The sequence below is a fragment of the Pseudophryne corroboree genome, chromosome 5 (assembly GCF_028390025.1).
Source record: "Pseudophryne corroboree isolate aPseCor3 chromosome 5, aPseCor3.hap2, whole genome shotgun sequence".
In the NCBI taxonomy this organism is placed as follows: Eukaryota; Metazoa; Chordata; class Amphibia; order Anura; family Myobatrachidae; genus Pseudophryne; species Pseudophryne corroboree.
In genome coordinates this window covers 615,022,066-615,043,724 of record NC_086448.1, presented here as the reverse complement: position 1 = coordinate 615,043,724, position 21,659 = coordinate 615,022,066, and the positions used below count along the sequence as shown (strand labels likewise).

General features: G+C 44.9%; 1 protein-coding gene across 1 annotated transcript in view; it reads left to right on the top strand.

Annotated features, from left to right (window-relative positions):
• Positions 1-2,170: 2,170 nt before the first annotated feature.
• Positions 2,171-21,659, top strand: part of ARHGAP28 (Rho GTPase activating protein 28) — a 320,532-nt gene continuing 301,043 nt past the window's right edge. Inside the window, exon 1 of the mRNA XM_063923510.1 lies at positions 2,171-2,343. Within this exon, the coding sequence (XP_063779580.1) occupies positions 2,327-2,343 (17 nt within the window). The 5' untranslated portion in view covers positions 2,171-2,326. The remainder of the gene's footprint in view (positions 2,344-21,659) is intronic.

The following is a 21,659-nucleotide window of genomic DNA, read 5'->3' as shown; positions in this document are numbered from 1 at the left end:
TGAGAGGGGGCAGGGCCAATATGACATAGCTCTATTAAAATCACATCATATTGGCCCTGTCCTATTTCGATCAAACCCGCAATTCACTAGAGCACATCTAGTGACATGAGGTGCCGAACTCCACTCCCACCTGCAGTCAGCTGTAATCTCCTCAGAGCTTCTCTCGGAGGAGAGAGTGCAAAAATATGTAGTATAAACTTACAGTACTTAATAATGAATGTCTTTATTTGCTGTTACAAGTGTATGAAATGTACAGACCATCTGCTACAATATGCCTTACTAAAGATGAGTGTTAATTTTGTTGACGCAAATTATGACTAAAAGTATTCATCAACTATAGTTTATTTTATTACTAAAATTACACTAAAATTGGATTAAATTAAAAATTGATATCCTGTGACTAAATGTTAACTAAACTAAAGCAAAAAAAAAAAGTGACTGAGATTAAAACTAAATTTAAAATCCTTGTCAAAGGACACCGGAGTTAACACTAGAAGTAGGGTTTTAAAATAAATTATATGTTCTAGAGATTTGCATAAAATAAATAATGAAATAGGATTGCGTATTGCATTTGTTCTAACAAGCTTAAGGCATTTATTTATATATGATATGTGGGAGCACTATGGTAAGTCAGGCTCAGTATGTAACACATTTTCATTGCTACTGAGCCTAGATTACTAAAGATATATGGGAATGCTACAGTAAATTAGCCTACTGAGTCTAGTTTGCTAAACACATAGTTAAAGGTATGCAAACTTCTCAAGGGAATTTTTTAATAAAATCCATTACAGTATTATTAAACTGTTTGCAAAAGTTATAACTAAAACATTGACTAAAATAAGACTAAAATTAAATCTGAGATCCACTGACTAAATCTTGACTAAAACGAAGCAAAAGAAAAAGACTAAAGACTATAAACCGACTACAACTCTAAGTAAGCGACTAAGACAAAAATTAAATTGAAAATCCTTGTCAAAATAAACACTGCTAGAGACTTGATTAATGAAAAAACTGTATTAAACATGAATCTAAAAGATGTGATGAGTCAAACAGGAGCAGCTAAATTATAGAGGTTATTGCACCAGTGTATATTAAATATTTCACTTGTTACAAAGCAGTCTAACACATATGACAAGTACTGTATATTTCAGCTTGGTGGCTATGAAGAAAACAAAACATCTGTCCCTTCCCTCTCCAAATGAATAATCTCTGGGATCCTGTCCAGCTTAACCTTGTAACCCTATTGTTAATATGTACCTTCTGTCTCTTTCCATCATTTCCTATGAGAGACCTTAGCACTTATAGGCTAATTACATTCAGCATAGTTAAATCTATTTTTTTTTTATTTACATGTAACTTTTTTATAGCTCCATAATACCTCAATATGAAAAAAAAAATCTAAAATGGCTTAACAAAATATTCTTCGTATTTCGCATTTGGCCGCAACATTTTTCGCCAAATAATCTGCATTCCCAAGCTTGCTCTATCCACATTGCACAGCGGAATGAATTCAACATGATTGCTCCAGCTGTATATCTAATTCCTATAATTCAAATTTACAAATACAGTAGAAAATAGATAACAGGAGGAATGGCGAGAAAAAAAGATTGTATTTGCAGATCCACAGAGTTCTGTGACATGGCCTGTGTTTGGAAAAAAGCTCTATTCATAACTTCAATATTCCCAGATAGATAGCCCTATTTTTGCTGTAGTTCTCATTGAAAGTACCGGTATATGTTCTTGCCAGGTATTCAATTACAGCTCACTGTGCACCCTACGTATTTTCATGTTTATTAAGCAATTTCTAATAAATGCACAAAACAAAAGTGCATGCTTTTCCATTTCCCCCCCAAGCAAGCTTCATATCAAATAAAGCAGTGTTTTTGTCTCCTGCGGTTTGTGTTCTCCCAAGCACAGTGTACAGTAATCAGAGACTATGATTCATCTATCTCACAGCCAACATTGTTTTTACTGAAAACAAATTCTAGTTTGTAGCAACAACATTCCAGTTTCCTCCGTAACCTTAAGGGACTTGACAGAGAATTCTGTGCTTATATCAGGTAATGTTCTTTCGTCCAATAAAACAATGTGTTCAAACCAATTAGTTCACAGTGTGTAATAATGAAACTAGCACTAGTATCAGAGACTTTCAGTGTTCGTGTGGATTGCATATGAGTTAGAGCTGAGATTTTCTTGCCAGTAATTATCGGACAAATGTCTGACCAGGGGAACCTGTAATTTGTGCAGAACTGGTTTAAACTAATAATAGAAGTGTTCTATCATCTGATCTGCCTGATTCTGAGTCCGATATGAAGTAAAAAAAGACATGATATTCTCTCAAAGGTAAGATATTTTTCACATTGTCAGGAACAATGGGGGTAAGTCAAATCTGAACGCAGAAGCAAATTTGTTAGCAAATGGGCAAAACCATGTGCGCTGCAGGTGGGGCAGATATAACATGTGCAGAGAGAGTTAGATCTGGGTAAGTTACACTGTTTCTGTGCAGGGAAAATACTGGCTCCTTTATTTTTCCTTTCAATTTAGATTTCAGTTTTAACACACACCACCCACATCTTACTCTCTCTGCACGTTATATCTGCCCCCCCCCCTCTCCCCTGTAGTGCACATGGGTTTGCCCCTTAGCTAACAACTTTGCTGCTGCGATCAGATCTGAATTAGGCCCAGTGTCTTTTTACAATTCACATTTCAGTTATTATTGGTCTTTTATTTAATAGAATGTTTACCAAATGTAATCTAATTCATTTCTCCATAATGCTTTTCTTTTTTTTCTGTAAATGTAAAAAATACAAATGTAAAATCTTCCATTTATTTGTGTAAGAAAACTGGCTGGGTATTTAGAACAAGTTGGATATGTGAACTTTGTTTCATATAGAATTTGGCAATACAATATTAGTTTCAAAGGAGACTCAGGTCACTTCTTTTTACTTTCATAGCACCCTGCTCCTTCCTCTGTTATTTTTAACATTTCTTTATATAATGCCAGCATGATCCACAGGAAATTTACAATTGGAAACAAATGCTAATAAAACAAGACTGGGTATTAATAGATGGACCAAGAATTAAGAGACCTCCGCTCACAAGATTACAATCTTCAGGAAAATAGGAATTTAATACCTGAGGTTTAGTGCCACAGGTTGCATATTAGGGCCTAATTCAGATCTGATTGCAGCAGCAAATTTGTTAGCAAATGGGCAAAACCATGTGCACTGCGGGGGGGGGGGGGGGGCCAGATATAACATGTGCAGAGATAGTTAGATTTCGGTGGGGTGTGTTAAAATAGAAATCTAAATTGCAGTGTAAAATTAAAGCAGCCTGTATTTACACTGCACAGAAACAATGTAACCCACACAAATCTTCCTCTCTCTGCACATGCTATATCTGCCCCCCTTGCAGTGCACATGGTTTTGCCCATTTGCTAACAAATTTGCTGCTGCAATCAGATCTGAATTAGGCCCCTAGTCCAGACGGTATCCGGACTCCAGGTCGACAACAAAAAGGTCGACACACCTTAGGTCGCCACCAATTGGTCGACACACCTTAGGTCAACATGGACAAAAGGTCGACAGGAACAAGGTTGACATGGAAAAAGGTCGACATTAGTTTTTCACAATTTTTTTCTTTTTTGGAACCTTTTCATTCTTAACGATCCACGTGGAATACGATTGGAACGGTAATCTGTGCCGAGCGAAGTGGAGCGGAGCCATGCGAGGGGACGCGGTGCACTAATTGGGGTTCCCGGTCACTCTACGAAGAAAACGACACCAAAAAAACATTAAAAACTCATGTCGACATTTTTCCATGTCGACCTTGTTCCTGTCGACCTTTTGTTCACGTCGACCTTTTGTCCATGTCGACCTAAGGTGTGTCGACAAATTGGTGTCGACCTAAGGTGTGTCGACCTTTTTATTGTCGACCTGGAGTCCCAGACCCGTCCAGTCACATTGCAATGTATAAAGTGCTTAGTCAGGCCATAAGATCAAGTCACATAGCAATATTGGTTTGTAATGGTTTGAAAATGTGATAAGCTAGCCTAAACAGTTGAGATTTCTGGGAAATCTAAGCATACTTACAAACAGTTGTTGCTCCTACCTTTAGACTTAAGGGGATCTACATTTGCCTAGCTACTGCACACGGTACACCACATACAGGTAATCTACTTTGTATCACCTTAAGCAATGGCATACAGTGACATGCCCATTAGACATATGCATATCTGTGTGTCTGAATAGCAACCGCACAGGAACACCCCAATACATTTCTCATATATTTCTGAGCACATCTCAATTGTTACTGTACCTCTGTGTGCATACACTGTGGGACAAATGCGCAGTACGACTTTTTTACGACAAATGCACAGTTGAAAGAAAATTAACCATTTGCGTGAATATCGACTCAGAATCATGTGTTTGTGTGCTATGGGTAGGGTAATTTAAGGTTCACTACAACAATATCAAATAATTCACATTAGATCAAATTAATTTATCAATTGCACTGTTATAAATACATTGATTTTTTTATGATAGTGGCATAAGGGGTATCCTATTGTCGGTGGTACTTTACCTCATGATAATATCGCTATTTTTGACTGATGATCAAATTTGGGCTATACAATTAGAGACATTTTTTCCTTATGGTAACACATGGGATCAGGGATAAGTTCCCAGTAGAATGTGTTATTGCCTCAAAAATGGGTCTCCTGGGGCTGGTTATTTTGTGGATAATGCTTCATAAACCTAATCCCAAATAATTGTCAGCCATGGGGCTAATTGGATAACCCCGGGGGAATCCATTAGCCATGGTAATAATTGTGGGCTAATATGATATCCCCAATCGTGTTCTAAAATAATTTTCCTTACTAAAATTATAGAATTATTTTTCCATCTGAAAAAAAATAATCCTAAAACTTTAGTAGGATTAAGCCACTATTATTAAAAAATAAAAATCAATGTACTGTAGTTATAACAGTATAACTGATAATTAATTGAGATGTGACTTATTTCAGAGGCGTCACTAGGGTTGGTGTCACCCCCATGGACCTCCTTCCGTATCACACCACACGGAACCCTTAGTAGTGTTTCTGTACTAGTTTTACTTGTAAATCCTAATTCCTGTATATTACTGATGCAATAGCAGTAACATAAACATCTTATAATATACACAACCTAAATGTAATAACATTTACATAAGAGTTATGCAAATAAGACTGAATGCCCAAATTATTAAACTCGACAGTTTCATGACTTACAGGCCACAAACTGTAAAACTGGTTTGCAATGCAATGAGGTTTTTTTATATGTTACCCAAGATTCTGAATATGGCACATTACTACATAGCCTACGATAATATAGAAGGTTATGTGTGTTCACTAATGATGTTTACAGTGTAAATTGTAATCTTAATAAATTAACCCCATAGATTATTATAGATATAATATGCCAAATCTTATACTATACATTTTTTTTTTATTACCAGTTATTTATATGTCACACATATATTCCGCAGCGCTTTACAGAGATTATTTGGCCATTCACATCAGTCCCTACCCCAGTGGAGCTTACAATCTATATTCCCTACCACATGTACACGCATTTACACTAGGGTTAATGTTTGTTATGAGCCAGTTAACCTACCAGTATATTTTTGGATTGTGGGAGGAAACCGGAGTACCCAGAGGAAACCCTCGCCTCTATAGGGGGAATGTACAAACTCCACATAGTTAGGGCCATGGTTAGTATCGAACCCATGACCTCAGTGCTATGAGGCAGTAATGCTGACCATTACACCATCTGTGCTGCCCCTATATAAAAAATGCATAGTGCAAGGGTACTTTACAAGATTGAATCTATTATATCTATAATAATAAAATGTGAAATAGCCATATACCTTTTAAGTAAAATTCACTCAGGGCCTGATTCATATGTAGACACAATGTAGATTTTGGACACAGTGGAGTGATTTTCTGCCAAAGCACATGCACCAAATCTGCACACGCAGCAATTAAATAGCGACTGCTGACGCACAGAGGATTCCTTCCCAAAGTGACTGCTCTACCTGGCGCAATGTGTATAGCGTGCTCTACCTGGCGCAATGTGTATAATGTGCTCTACCTGGTGCAATGTGTATAATGTGCTCTACTTGGCGCAATGCGTATAATGTGCTCTACCTGGCACAATGTTTATAACGTGCTCTACCTGGTGCAATGTGTATGATGTGCTCTACCTGGCACAATGTTTATAACGTGCTCCACCTGGTGCAATGTGTATAACGTGCTCTACCTGGTGCAATGTGTATGATGTGCTCTACCTGGCACAATGTTTATAACGTGCTCCACCTGGCGCAATGCGTATAATGTGATCTACTTGGCACAATGTTTATAACGTGCTCCACCTGGTGCAATGTGTATGATGTGCTCTACCTGGCACAATGTTTATAACGTGCTCCACCTGGTGCAATGTGTATAACGTGATCTACTTGGCACAATGTTTATAACGTGCTCCACCTGGTGCAATGTGTATAACGTGATCTACCTGGCGCATGTGTAAAAAAAAATGTGTAAGCGGCCGAGCGGCGGCGTGATGACGTCACGGAACCAACGTGCATGATGAAAACGTGACCTAGGGGTCTATTCATGAAGTGGAGAAAATCCCTGTTTTGCAGTAAACAGGGTTTTACTCTGCTTCCCGCAATGCACAGAGCAGGTTACCATGGAGAACGTTATTACTTCTCCAGTGTTATCCCTGCTCTGTGCTGGAATCGCAGTACCATACACTTGTATGGTATCGGCAATTCATGTAGAAAGCTGTGCTTTCCGCTTCTCTCCTCTGTGCTGTTTCGCCACCAGACGATGGCATAGTGTCTACCTGCCACACGATGAGCCCTGTTCTATGCGGATTCCTCTGCTCCTGTCCTGGCGGCCTGGCCACTCCGTCCCACAAGGTCCGCCCCTTTTGCACAGTTTGCACTGCTTCCGGCTTGAGGAATCTCCTTAGCAAACACTTGACGGGCTGCTCACCAAGCGTGAGGTGCGCATGCGCAAGAGATAGATCAGCGATGCAGGCGCACCAGCAGCAGAAAAGAGGGCATTGTGGACAGGCAGTTTAGCCCTACGCGACAGAGTTCAGGCAAGGATTAATGAATTGCAGTAAAGATAAGATAAAAACCCAGACAAATGCAATATTTGGTTATAAGTTAGACCAAAACATCGCATTTGTACATGAATAGACCCTCATGTATGGAACCGGCTGCGGCGGAGTCTTAATTCACCTTTATAAGTCAATGGGACCGAGTGGACCTGTTTTGAACTCGAATATTTCCTGTTCCGAGGATGGTATCAGAAAACGGAGATATAGGTTTTTTAAGAGGGGGAGCTCACCTTTCAGGGGAGCCAATGCCCATATTTTTAGACCCCCATTCACCGGAGCTACACCGGTTGGAATTCCAAGTCAATTTTGAAATGCAGTTCCCCGACTTTGGACTCCAATATCTCCAGTTCCAATTAATCCACCCACATAATTAGGGTGCAAAGGGGCGAAACGCAATCAAACCGGCACTCGCTAGTCTGGTTTACAAAGTGAGGACTTCGTAATTTTTTCGACCTGTTTGTATCTCCGGTTCCCGGGTAGGTAGAGACATGGTTTCGGTGTCCCCTAATAGCTTAGAGTCTTAGAATGAATTACTGAGACCAGTACCTAGTTTGTGACCCTAAAGGTGGCTGAGATATCCAGGTTCAACCGCGAATTAAAGTCTATGGCTATATGGGTCAAATTTGTCTGGTTCTATCTCTGGTTAGTAAGGGTGCACAGACAATCAGAGATATATGTTTTGAAGGTCTGGATCTCCTCTCTCAAGAGAGCCAATCAGCTTATGTATAATCCCCCTGAAACTGGAGCTACACCGGTTGGAAGCCGTTGACCTCAACCGAGAACTGCCCCATTAAAGTCTATGGCGATTTTGGTTCTCCGGTTAGGAGGGGTTTACAGACAATCATTATATACGTTCAGGCCTGAATCTGCTCTCTCAGGGGAATTCACCCCCCCACTATTCTAGCCCCCCAGGAACCGGAGCAAAACTTCCCCGACTTTGGGCTCCGTTATCTCCGGTTCTGGATAGGATTTTGAGTCGGCGGGGGTGCGATCATAACTGTAGTGCTTGGTGCAGTTATGATCGCACCCCCGCCGACTCAAAATCATACACCCCCGCCTGCAACAATGATCACACCCCCAATGCCTCCCTCACCCTGCTGACTGAAAATCACTTCCCCCCCACGCCTGGAGGACTCTGCCACAACCGGGTCCGTGCTGTGTGTGACAGTGTCATCACTGTCATGAAGCAGGGAATGGGGATGCAGCAGGTGTGAGTGCACCGCGGCTGGGTTTGTGCTGTCTGTCTGACAGTGTGAAGGGAATGGGGATACAGCAGGTGCGAGTGTGCGGCTCAATTTGGTGTCACCCCATTGCAGGGTGACACCCGGGTGCGGGCCGCACCCCCCGCACCCACCTCATGACGCCACTGACTTATTCTATGTAATAGTGGATAGGGCCATCAAAACATGTAGGCTCACTAGGGGTCTGCAAGCAGAGGCTGGTGGTGATCACACAATCTGAGTGACGAGGCAGCAATGCTGGAAGCTCTTACTACTAATCGCACTCTGAACTGGCAGTCCCACAGAGGGAGTGGTTTCCTCCATCTGAGACTGCCAGCTCTGTGTGAGATTAGTCGGAGGACCCAATTAGCAGATACTGTAAATTGAAAAGAAAGGGAGAGGATTTGTGCTTGTGAAGTGTTTGTGAATGGCTTTGTATATCAGAATCCAATAAAATTCATGTATCAAATGTAGTCAATGACATCAGAGCAGCAACAGAAGAATATTTTCTGCTTTTAGACTTAGGAGTAATTAATATATTGACCACCTTTGTCAGTGGGGGCTCTGGAGTGTTGGGAACAAAAGCCTGAAGAAGTAGCTATAGATGACATGAGGAAACTAAGCATTTGAGGCAAATGTAGGCAAGCTGCTAAAGGATCTTGGGGAAGCATGGGAATTAAGAGATGAGCTGGTAACCTAACAGAGAGTTTTGGACGGAAAAAGTTTTTTCAGAATTGGTGTTACAACCACATAATTCAACAGATATGGAGAAATACTAGCAGGGGCGGATTGGGATGGAAAACCAGCCCAGGAAATTTATGGAAGCAGTCCTAATGGGAGTGGGGTCTGTTGAGGGGGCGACGGGATCCTTCTTCATAGGGCCTGATTGTATGCAATTGCCGCCTTCCTTGCATCTTTTGCTGCAGTTGTAGCCTGACATGGGCAGCACAAGAGGTATAACATCACTGGATGGCAGAGTTGCTGTACTGCAGAGATGGAATGAATGGGGACAATGCAGTGTACTGAGTGCGGTGGGCTGACTATCATGTGGGGCGTAGGGCCACGTGACAACACACAAACCAGGCCCCACAGGCACGTCGTCCTACCAGGAATCTTCCTGGTGAGTCCTATGGCCAATCCACCCCTGAATACTAGTGAGTAGCTGAAGATTACACATGCGAGCTAAGGTTAGGATGAGCACAGGAAACAGCTATAGACTTATTAGGGAGGGGATATAGGGGAATATTCAGGTCACATCGCTAAACAATGCAACTGCAATAACCCTGGCAGTAGCGGCTGTGCACACACATAAGTACCGTCCTACACATGCCTGACTGCTAAATGCATTGTGATCACATTGGCTGCGAATGCCTCTGTCGTCGGTGGGCAGCGACGGAGCAATGTGGAGGCAGCGCAGAAAAAATTAAAGTGGGTAGGCGGCTTTATCAGAGCAGCTGCATTACATCACGCACAGCCACTCCAATCTAAAAAAAATGGTGTCAGACATATGCAGCCCAGAGGGCTATCCACAGTTGCTGCAACCACAATTAAATTGCGGTTGCAGACGCTGGGCAGGCCATTCTTCATGCTAGGTGGCCTTGCCCTGCGATGCGCGGCCCCCAGCATGTGAAGGAACGGATTGCAGATTCTGCTTTTTAGCAGAATCTGCAATTGGCACTAAATAACCCCCCATATTCTGGTCGACAGGTAGTAGAGTGGAATGAAAAGAAGAAAGTAAATACTTCCTCTTCATGGTGATGTAGGTAAGAGGGGGCTAGTTAGTGAAAATAATTGAAAGTGTTGGAAGAAGGCACATAAAAATGTGATGTCTGAGAAAAGGAAAGCAGGGTAAATAAAATCAGAACCTGAACAAAGTCTGGAGAAAATAAGATCAAGGCCTTGGCTATAATGGTGACAAGAAGAGCCAGAGCAAGGGAAGTGGCCAGGAGAGATTAGAAACACTGTACTAGTAAAGCACAAGGAGAATATAGATGATCATATCGGATGTTGAAATAATGATGGGGATGTTGGCAGATAAGAAATCACTTGGTTGGGAAGAGATGTTTGATGAATTATTGGTGTGGTACTAAGGGACCGTAGCCATAGCAACACTCAGAAAATAGGATTTTGGTACTTACCAGGTAAATCCTTTTCTTTGAATCCATAGGGGGCACTGGAGTACTCTTGGGATATGGACGGTTCCACAGGAACTAGGCACTGAATAAATTAAAATTTGAGAGTACTTACCCCCTCCATATCCCAGAGTACCTCAGTGTTTTTTTACTGAGCCGAACAGGAGCTATAGAGGTTAATGAAGAATTACATATAACAAACGGACAACAATAAAGTTGACACATAACGTTACTGACAACTATCAGTTGACACCAACCCGATAAACTTGCTAATTTGAACCAGTCGGTGAGAGTGTGTTACCATAAGATCCCCTGAACCTACCACAAGCCAGGTAAACTGCTCTGGGTGGGCGTCCAGTGCCCCCTATGGATTCAAAGAAAAGGATTTACCTGGTAAGTACCAAAATCCTATTTTCTTTTTCATCCACTAGGGGTCACTGGAGTACTCTAGGGACGTACCAAAGTTTCCCCCCCTGGGCGGGAGAGCTGTTTGGCACCTGTAACACTAGACGGCCAAAGCTAGATGCTGATGCCACAAAAGTATCAAACCTGTAAAAGCGCACAAACATGTGCACTGAAGACCATGTAGCCGCACTGCAAAGCTGTGTCGTAGAACTCCACGACCAGCTGCCCATGACATTCCCGGAGAACGTGTGGAATGAGCTGTTACTGATGTAGGTGGCTGTAACCTAACATGAAGGTAAGCCTGACGTATGGTCAGTTTTATCCATCTGGATAAGGTCTGCTTAGAAGGTGGCCAACCCATCTTGGCCGCACCATAGAGAATAACAACGTATCCGTCTTAGGAACTGTAGACGTTCGGAATACATAAACGCGTAATGCGCGTACCACCACCAAAATTCCAGAATCTCCTGTTAACACAGGAGCTACTATTGGATGATTGATGTGAAAAGAGGACCCTACTTTTGGCAGGAAAGCGGGATTCCTCTAAAGTTCCGCTCTGTCATTATGAAACACTAAATACGGTGGCTTGCATGACAAGGCACCCAAAACTGAAACCCGCCCTGCCAAAGCTAAGGCTAGGAGAGAAATTGTTTCCCAAGTGAGAAACTTAATATCCACTTGTTGTAAGGGTTCGAAACAAAAAGACTATAAGAAATCTAAAACCAGATTCAAGTCCCATGGCACAGTAAGTGGAGTGAAATGGAGGCTGTACTTTGAGGACACCCTGCATAAAGGTGTGTACCGACGGCAATAGAGCCAATCTTCTTTGAAAATAAATTGACAACGCAGATATCTGCACCTTTAGTGTGGAAAAACGCCGTCCTCCATCTAACCCCATCTGTAGACATAACAAAAGACGGGATAACTTGAAAGATGATGACGGAAACTTCCGAACTTCACACCAACCTATATAGGCACGCAAAATTCTGTAATAATGAGCTGCCGTAACCGGCTTCCTAGCTCGTAACATGGTTGGTATAACTTATTCTGGAATGCCCTCTCTTTTTAAGAGGGCTGTCTCAACAGCCACTCCGTCAAACGCAGCCACGCTAAATCGGAGAAAAAGAACGGACCCTGTTGTAACAGGTCCGGACGCAGTGGGAGCGGCCAAGGAACGTCCGCGAGTAGACCGCGGAGATCCGAAAACCAAGCTCTCCGAGGGCAATGAGGCGCCACTAGTATGACTGTGACGGACTCTCTTTTGATCCGTTTTAGCAACAGAGGGAGCAGCGGAAAACGATGGAAACAGATACACGAGACTGTATGGCCACGTGATTGTGAGAGCATCCACCACCACTGCCTTTGGATCTCTCGTTCTGGACACGTACTGGGGCATTTGATAATTGTGGCGAGATGCCATCAGGTCCACTTGCGGGTAACCCTACTTCTGGACCAGCATGTGAAACACTTCTGGATTTAATGCACATCCTGGATAAAAATCCCGGCAGCTGAGATAATCTGCCTCCCAGTTGTCCACTCCCGGAATGAATACTGCCGACAAAATCACTTCGGCCCAATTGAGGACTCGAGCTACTTCCATCATTGCCATGCGGCTTTTCGTTCCTCCTTGTTTGTTGATGCATGCGACCACCGTCGCATTGTCTGACTGCACCTGAACAGCCTGAGCCTGCAGTATGTGCACTGCTTGTCGTAGCGCATTGTAAATGAACTACAGCTCCCCAACCTCTGAGACTCGCGTCCGCCGTGAGAATTATCCAATTCCAGGCGCCGAACCGTTTCCCTGCGGTTAGATTCTGTACTTTGAGCCACCAGAGTAGAGACACCCTGGCCCTTGGAGACCACCTCACCCTGCAGTGAATCTGCAGAAGCGAGCCCAACCATTGATTTTGGCATGCATTGCAGGCAGACACTGTACTCGTTAGGCCACAGCCAACCATTGCGAGCACATCCAGTTAAAAAGGACGTGAGTGAAGTCTTCCGAACTGAAGCGCTTCGAAAGCCGAAACCATTGTCTCTAATAGGCGAATGTACAAATGAACCGAGACTGTGCGAGGCTTGAGCACTAATTTTACCAGATGACGAATGACCTGTACTTCTGTTCGGGTAGGTAAATTCTTTGATTTACCGTATCGAGAATCATACCTAGGAATTGAAATCGTTGAGACGGAATCATTCAGGAATTCGCGTAGACAATGGTAGGAAATCAGATTTTCCCCCCCACTTGGTCCGCGATCTATTCTCGTTTGGAACATAGCCAAAGTGGACGTTGTGCGCCACTAGCGAAGCTGAAATGCAAGAACCAACTGCCAACTTCACAGAAGCTGTAGGCAGCAAGAAGTGTAAGGTGGTCTTTATTTAGGGCCAACCTGAACTGGAGCGCCCTGCCACTACAGCCTTGTTACCTCAAATCCTTACCAAAGCAGGGCGAAGCAACAGCCCTACTGCTGTGTAGGGTACACTCCGATAGGTAGTTAAATGCCCAATAATTGCAATTGTCGTACTGGCCTGGTGCTATGAGGGCTGGCGGCGAATCAACCGCAACAATCTAGCTGAAACAGTAAATTTTTCCCTCTCAGGCAGTACATGCGCCCGCATTCCCCCCAAAGAGGACCGGTAAGGGTCTGTCTGTGCAGTCGAATTTGTCCGACACACTGTGCGACCGACTCTGCAGCGAAGCTGCTTGTTTGATTATGCATTAGACTTAGTGATCATGTACCCCGACCAGTAAGTACACCACGGAAGTAATCTGTGTATAAACCTGCATTATCGTGCATGTGGTTTCCAGCAATAGTGAATCTTCCTGTAGAGACATGCTGTCAAAAACAATTAATAAATTAAATTCCTAACAACCCCTCGCTCCCCCAGAGGCTGAGTGTTGTAGGGCAGCAACCTCCAGCAAAGACCCAGGAAGTAACGTTAAAAATTGTGTCCTACCATGTTTTTTTTTTTCTTTTTTATATATATATTATACCTGTTAAACCAGGATCTGAACCAGTGTCCCTGCAATCACAATGTTCACTGTGGGCGGGAAGCCTAACCACTTGGCTACAGAGCCACCTGTAAAAATAATAAGCAAAGCTGCTGTTTAAACATCAACTCTGGTGATGAAATGGTTGCTGTAGTGCCTTGCAATCCAGATGGTACCTGAACCCACAATCCCTGGTTTAGGAGGGCAGTGTCCTATCCATTAGGCCACTGGGGATCTGGGGAGGTGAGGCCTGAACCCACAAGGTTTGCAGTGCTCAACAGATACTGTTTAATAAGCACTGTGTGCCGACCAACTGCGCCACTGTAGTCTTGCTTATTGCAAAATATATTTTTTTTATGTCAGCATATTATATATATATATATATATATATATATATATATATATATACACATATACAACAATGTATATTCACACATACTCAGACCTTACAAATATATATAGATTTCATATATGCATACATACACACATACACATATATATATATATATATTATATACCCATATACATATATCCAGATATATCCTGATTCAGAGGTATAATAATTCTTAGAAGTCTGAAACTCAATGTGACCACTCACAGGCTTAAAAACCTGAGAAGTCTGCTGTTTAACCGCAGCTTAGTTAATGGGTCTCGTATCCAGTGTGGCGTGGCTGTAGATTTAAAAATACCTACAGCACCTTGTATTCCCAGGTGGCTAACCAGGCCTAACACTGCTTAGCTTCTAAGATCAGACGAGATCGGGCGTATACAATTGTGGTGTGGCTAAGTGAATTAAGCAAAGCTGCTGCAGGTGAGCCTGAACTCACAATGCTTGCAGTGCTCCACAGATACTGTTTTATAATCACCATGTGCTGACCAATTGTATAACACATCTTACTTTACAACAGTGAACAAAGCCAGTATTTGGCTGACCACACCCATGATTCAGATTTGCAGTCTTTGGGTTAATATAATTATAAACAGTTCTGATAAAAAATAATAGTAAGAGAAGTGAGTGTAGATCCATGTAATACACTGTTACAGACATGGTAGGGAAACTGCTTTTTAGTCTTTGCTGGTGTCTTACTCATTATGCAGACAGACAATACAAAATACAACTTGCGCGACTCAGTAAATTGGACTAAGGTGTCTTTATAAATATATATCTGGCCAAGTGCAGTGCACGCCAGCAAAATGCCTGATCCCAAATTCCCCTTAACACCCCTGCGCCTTCAATGGAGGAGAGATGTAATACAGGAAATTCTGGAAATACAACAGGAAAAACAACAGGAAGCATGGTTAAATATGTCCTCATGCTCACAGTATAACACAAAGTGCAGACTTATAATTATGTAAGCAGATTTAATAAACATACTATGTTGCATTCAAACCTGCACATATAACATGTATCCTGTTTAACAAAGACTTAATAGCCTATTGTAATACATATGCAGCGCTGCTGTATTCTAGTAAACATACTTTCTTTTATCAACAAGAGTTGAACATGAGATTTTATCCAGTGACCCTGACATTTCTGTGTGCAGGGAACATCACTGTGGCAGCAAAGTTACTCACTAGGCTATGGAGCCTGCCTTTTACAAAAACTCTCATTTGTGTGCCCCCCGGTGCTCCGTGTACCGTTCTCTATACACGGAGCCGGGCTATGGTGGAGAGGGAGCCGGAAGCGGCATCGAGGGCCGGGGAGCGCGCTGCAGAGAGCCGTGGAGCAGCCTATGCATAAATCAACGTGGCCGGCGCGGCTCAAAGCGGCGGGGGACACAGCATAAACAGCGGCGCTGGAAGCGGCGGTGGGCGGCTGAAGGCAGTGGCTGGCGGCCACACACACACAGTATCCCACACAGCATGCTGCTGCCCCCGTTCAACATACCTGGACCCTGTGGTGAGGGCTATGACGGGGCTTCTCTGTAAGTTCCGTCCAGCCTTTACAGCAGGTTTTAGTCCTGCATGTGGTAGTGAGGGAACTCTTTCAGAGAGGACCGACACCCACAGCTGCTTCAGCAGCTTCCACTATCCCGGACCCTCGCCTTTCTGGAAGGGGGGAAGGGATGTGGAACATTGAAAAATCAAAAATAAATCCAATAATTGTGGAGACACTCCACAGGCCTAGCTGCTCGGTGAGCACCGAAAAAACACTGAGGTACTCTGGGATATGGAGGGGGGAAGTACTCTCAAATTTTAATTTATTCAGTGCCTAGTTCCTGTGGAACCGTCCATATCCCAAGAGTACTCCAGTGACCCCTAGTGGATGAAAAAGAAATAAAGGGTTGAAAATCCAAATACTGTAGTATGTACTTTAAAAGGTGGCAACACGATCATCAGTTGACAGAAGTATAAATGTGCAGTGGGTGTAAAAGTGTGTGTTCATGTCATCTGTTTGGTTGCTTCCAGTGCAGGAGGTGTGCGTGAAAATAAGATTTTACTCACCGGTAAATCTATTTCTCGTAGTCCGTAGTGGATGCTGGGTACTCCGTAAGGACCATAGGGAATAGACGGGCTCCGCAGGAGACTGGGCACTCTTTAAAGAAAGATTAGGTACTACATCTGGTGTGCACTGGCTCCTCCCTCTATGCCCCTCCTCCAGACCTCAGTTAGGGAAACTGTGCCCGGAAGAGCTGACATACTAGGAAAGGATTTGGAATCCAGGGTAAGACTCATACCAGCCACACCAATCACACCGTACAACTCGTGATAACTATACCCAGTTAACAGTATGAACAACAAACTGAGCCTCATTAAACAGATGGCTTAGAAAAAAAAAGCCTATAGTTAAGCAATAACTAAATACAAGTATTGCAGAAATCCGCACTTGGGACGGGCTCCCAGCATCCACTACGTACTACGAGAAATAGATTTACCGGTGAGTAAAATCTTATTTTCTCTGACGTCCTAGTGGATGCTGGGTACTCCGTAAGAACTATGGGGATTATACCAAAGCTCCCAAACGAGCGGGAGAGTGCGGATGACTCTGCAGCACCGAATGAGCAAACTCAAGGTCCTCCTCAGCCAGGGTATCAAACTTGTAGAATTTTGCAAACCTGTTTGATCCCGACCAGGTAGCAGCTCGGCAAAGTTGTAAAGCCGAGACCCCTCGGGCAGCCGCCCAAGAAGAGCCCACCTTCCTCGTGGAATGGGCTTTGACTGATTTAGGATGCGGCAGTCCAGCCGCAGAATGTGCAAGTTGAATCGTGCTACAGATCCAGCGAGCAATAGTCTGCTTAGAAGCAGGAGCACCCAGCTTGTTGGGTGCATGCAGGATAAACAGCGAGTCAGTTTTTCTGACTCTAGCCGTCCTGGAAACATAGATTTTCAGGGCCCGGACTACATCCAGCAACTTGGAAGCCTCCAAGTCACGAGTAGCCGCAGGCACCACAATAGGTTGGTTCAAATGAAACGCTGATACCACCTTAGGGAGAAATTGGGGACGAGTCCTCAATTCTGCCCTGTCCATATGGAAGATCAGATAGGGGCTTTTACATGACAAAGCCGCCAATTCTGACACACGCCTAGCCGAAGCCAAGGCCAAAAGCATGACCACTTTCCACGTGAGATATTTCAACTCCACGGTCTGAAGTGGCTCAAACCAATGTGATTTTAGGAAATCCAACACAACTTTGAGATCCCAAGGTGCCACTGGAGGCACAAAAGGGGGCTGAATATGCAGCACTCCCTTAACAAACGTCTGAACTTCAGGCAGTGAAGCCAGTTCTTTTTGAAAGAAAATAGACAGGGCCGAAATCTGGACTTTAATGGATCCCAATTTTAGGCCCATAGTCACTCCTGACTGTAGGAAGTGCAGAAATCGACCCAGCTGAAATTCTTTTGTTGGGGCCTTCATAGCCTCACACCAAGCAACATATTTTCGCCATATGCGGTGATAATGTTTTGCTGTCACATCCTTCCTAGCTTTTATCAGCGTAGGAATGACTTCAACCAGAATGCCCTTTTCCATCAGGATCCGGCGTTCAACCGCCATGCCATCAAACGCAGCCGCGGTAAGTCTTGGAACAGACAGGGCCCCTGCTGTAGCAGGTCCTGTCGGAGCGGCAGAGGCCAAGGGTCTTCTGAGATCATTTCTTGTAGTCCTTCTTGGCCAATCCAGAACGATGAGTATAGTTCTTACTCCTCTCTTTCTTATTATCCTCAGTACCTTTGGTATGAGAGGAAGAGGAGGGAACACATAAACCGACTGGTACACCCACGGTGTCACTAGAGCGTCCACAGCTATCGCCTGAGGGTCCCTTGACCTGGCGCAATATCTTTTTAGCTTTTTGTTGAGGCGGGACGCCATCATGTCCACCTGTGGCCTTTCCCAACGATTTACAATCAGCTGGAAGACTTCTGGATGAAGTCCCCACTCTCCCGGGTGGAGGTCGTGCCTGCTGAGGAAGTCTGCTTCCCAGTTGTCCACTCCCGGAATAAACACTGCGGACAGTGCTATCACGTGATTTTCCGCCCATCGGAGAATCCTTGTGGCTTCTGCCATCGCCATCCTGCTTCTTGTGCCGCCCTGTCGGTTTACATGGGCGACCGCCGTGATGTTGTCTGACTGAATCAGCACCGGCTGGTTTTGAAGCAGGGGTTTTGCCTGACTTAGGGCATTGTAAATGGCCCTTAGTTCCAGAATATTTATGTGTAGGGAAGTCTCCTGACTCGACCATTGTCCTTGGAAGTTTCTTCCCTGAGTGACTGCTCCCCAACCTCGGAGGCTTGCATCCGTGGTCACCAGGACCCAGTCCTGTATGCCGAATCTGCGGCCCTCGAGAAGATGAGCACTCTGCAGCCACCACAGCAGAGACACCCTGGCCCTCGGGGACAGGGTGATCAGCCGATGCATCTGAAGATGCGATCCGGACCACTTGTCTAACAGATCCCACTGAAAGATCCTTGCATGGAACCTGCCGAAGGGAATTGCTTCGTAAGAAGCTACCATCTTCCCCAGGACTCGCGTGCAGTGATGCACCGACACCTGTTTTGGTTTCACGAGGTCTCTGACCAGGGATGACAACTCCTTGGCCTTCTTCTCCGGGAGAAACACCTTCTTCTGTTCTGTGTCCAGAATCATACCCAGGAACCGCAGACGCGTCAGAGGAACCAGCTGCGTCTTTGAGATATTCAGAATCCAGCCGTGCTGTTGTAGCACTTCCTGAGATAGTGCTACTCCGACCAACAACTGCTCCATGGACCTCGCCTTTATAAGGAGATCGTCCAAGTACGGGATAATTATAACTCCCTTCTTTCGAAGGAGTATCATCATTTCGGCCATTACTTTGGTAAATACCCTCGGTGCCGTGGACAGACCAAACGGCAACGTCTGGAATTGGTAATGGCAGTCCTGTACCACAAAACGGAGGTACACCTGGTGAGGTGGGTAAATGGGGACATGTAGGTAAGCATCCTTGATGTCCAGTGATACCATATAATCCCCCTCTTCCAGGCTTGCAATAACCGCCCTGAGCGATTCCATTTTGAACTTGAACTTCCTTATGTAAGTGTTCAAGGATTTCCAATTTAGAATGGGTCTCACCGAACCGTCTGGTTTCGGTACCACAAACATTGTGGAATAGTAACCCCATCCCTGTTGAAGGAGGGGAACTTTGATTATCACCTGCTGGAGGTACAGCTTGTGAATTGCCGCCAGTACTACCTCCCCGTCCTGGGGAGTAGCTGGCAAGGCTGATTTGAGGTAACGGCGAGGGGGAGACGTCTCGAACTCCAGCTTGTTTCCCTGAGATACCACTTGTAGAACCCAGAGATCCACCTGTGAGCGAACCCACTGGTCGCTGAAGTTCCGGAGACGGGCCCCCACCGCACCTGGCTCCACCTGTGGAGCCCCAGCGTCATGCGGTGGACTTAGTGGAAGCAGGGGAGGATTTTTGTTCCTGGGAACTGGCTGTCTGGTGCAGCTTTTTCCCTCTACCCCTGCCTCTGGGCAGAAAGGACGCGCCTCTAACCCGCTTGCCTTTCTGAGGCCGAAAGGACTGTACTTGATAATACGGTGCTTTCTTAGGCTGTGAGGGAACCTGAGGTAAAAAAGTCGATTTCCCAGCTGTCGCTGTGGATACTAGGTCCGAGAGACCATCCCCAAACAATTCCTCACCCTTATAAGGCAAAATTTCCATGTGCCTTTTAGAATCAGCATCACCTGTCCACTGCCGAGTCCATAATACTCTCCTGGCAGAAATGGACATTGCATTAATTCTAGATGCCAGCCGGCAAATGTCCCTCTGTGCATCCCTCATATATAAGACTACGTCTTTAATATGCTCTATGGTTAGCAATATAGTGTCCCTGTCCAGGGAATCAATGTTATCAGACAGGGAATCAGACCACGCTGCTGCAGCACTACACATCCATGCTGAAGCAATAGCAGGTCTCAGTATAGTACCTGAGTGTGTATATACAGACTTCAGGATAGCCTCCTGCTTTCTATCTGCAGGCTCATTTAAGGCGGCCGTATCCTGAGAAGGCAGTGCCACCTTTTTTGATAAGCGTGTTAGCGCCTTGTCCACCTTAGGGGATGTCTCCCAGCGTAACCTATCCATTGGCGGGAAAGGGTACGCCATTAGTAACCGCTTAGAAATCACTAATTTCTTATCTGGGGAACCCCACGCTTCTTCATACAATTCATTTAACTCATCAGATGGGGGAAAAGTCACTGGCTGCTTTTTCTCCCCAAACATAATACCCTTTTTTGTGGTAACCGGGTTAATGTCAGAAATGTGCAACACATTTTTCATTGCCGTAATCATGCATCGGATGACCCTAGTGGATTGTACATTTGTCTCATCCTCGTCTACACTGGAGTCAGACTCCGTGTCGACATCTGTGTCTGCCATCTGAGGTAGCGGGCGTTTTTGAGCCCCTGATGGCCTCTGAGATGCCTGGGCAGGCGCGGCCTGAGATGCCGGCTGTCCCAAAGCTGCGTCATCGAACCTTTTATGCAAGGAGTTGACACTGTCGGTTAATACCTTCCACATATCCATCCACTCAGGTGTCGGCCCCGCAGGGGGCGACATCACACTTATCGGCACCTGCTCCGCCTCCACGTAAGCGTCCTCATCAAACATGTCGACACAGCCGTACCGACACACCGCACACACACAGAGGGAATGCTCTGACTGAGGACAGGACCCCACAAAGTCCTTTGGGGAGACAGAGAGAGAGTATGCCAGCACACACCAGAGCGCTATATAACAGAGGGATATACACTATACACAAGTGAATTTTCCCCCAATAGCTGCTTATATCACAATATGCGCCTACATTTATGTGCCCCCCACTCTCTTTTTTACCCTTTCTGTAGTGTATACTGCAGGGGAGAGCCTGGGGAGCGTCCTTCCAGCTGAGCTGTGAAGAGAAAATGGCGCTGGCTGTGCTGAGGAAGATAGCCCCACCCCTTCAGCGGCGGGCTTCTCCCACTTTTTTAATGAAAATTATGGCGGGGGATTAGGCACATATACAGTTTAGAACTGTATTATGAGCAGTTTGCCATTAAAGGTATACTAATTGCAGCCCAGGGCGCCCCCCCCCCCCCCCGCGCGCCCTGCACCCACCAGTGACCGGAGCGTGTGGTGTGCTGTGGGAGCAATGGCGCACAGCTGCAGTGCTGTGCGCTACCTTATTGAAGACCGGAGTCTTCAGCCGCCGATTTTCTCCGGTATTTTCCGTCTTCTGGCTCTGCAAGGGGAACGGCGGCGCGGCTCTGGGAACGGACGATCGAGGTCGGGCC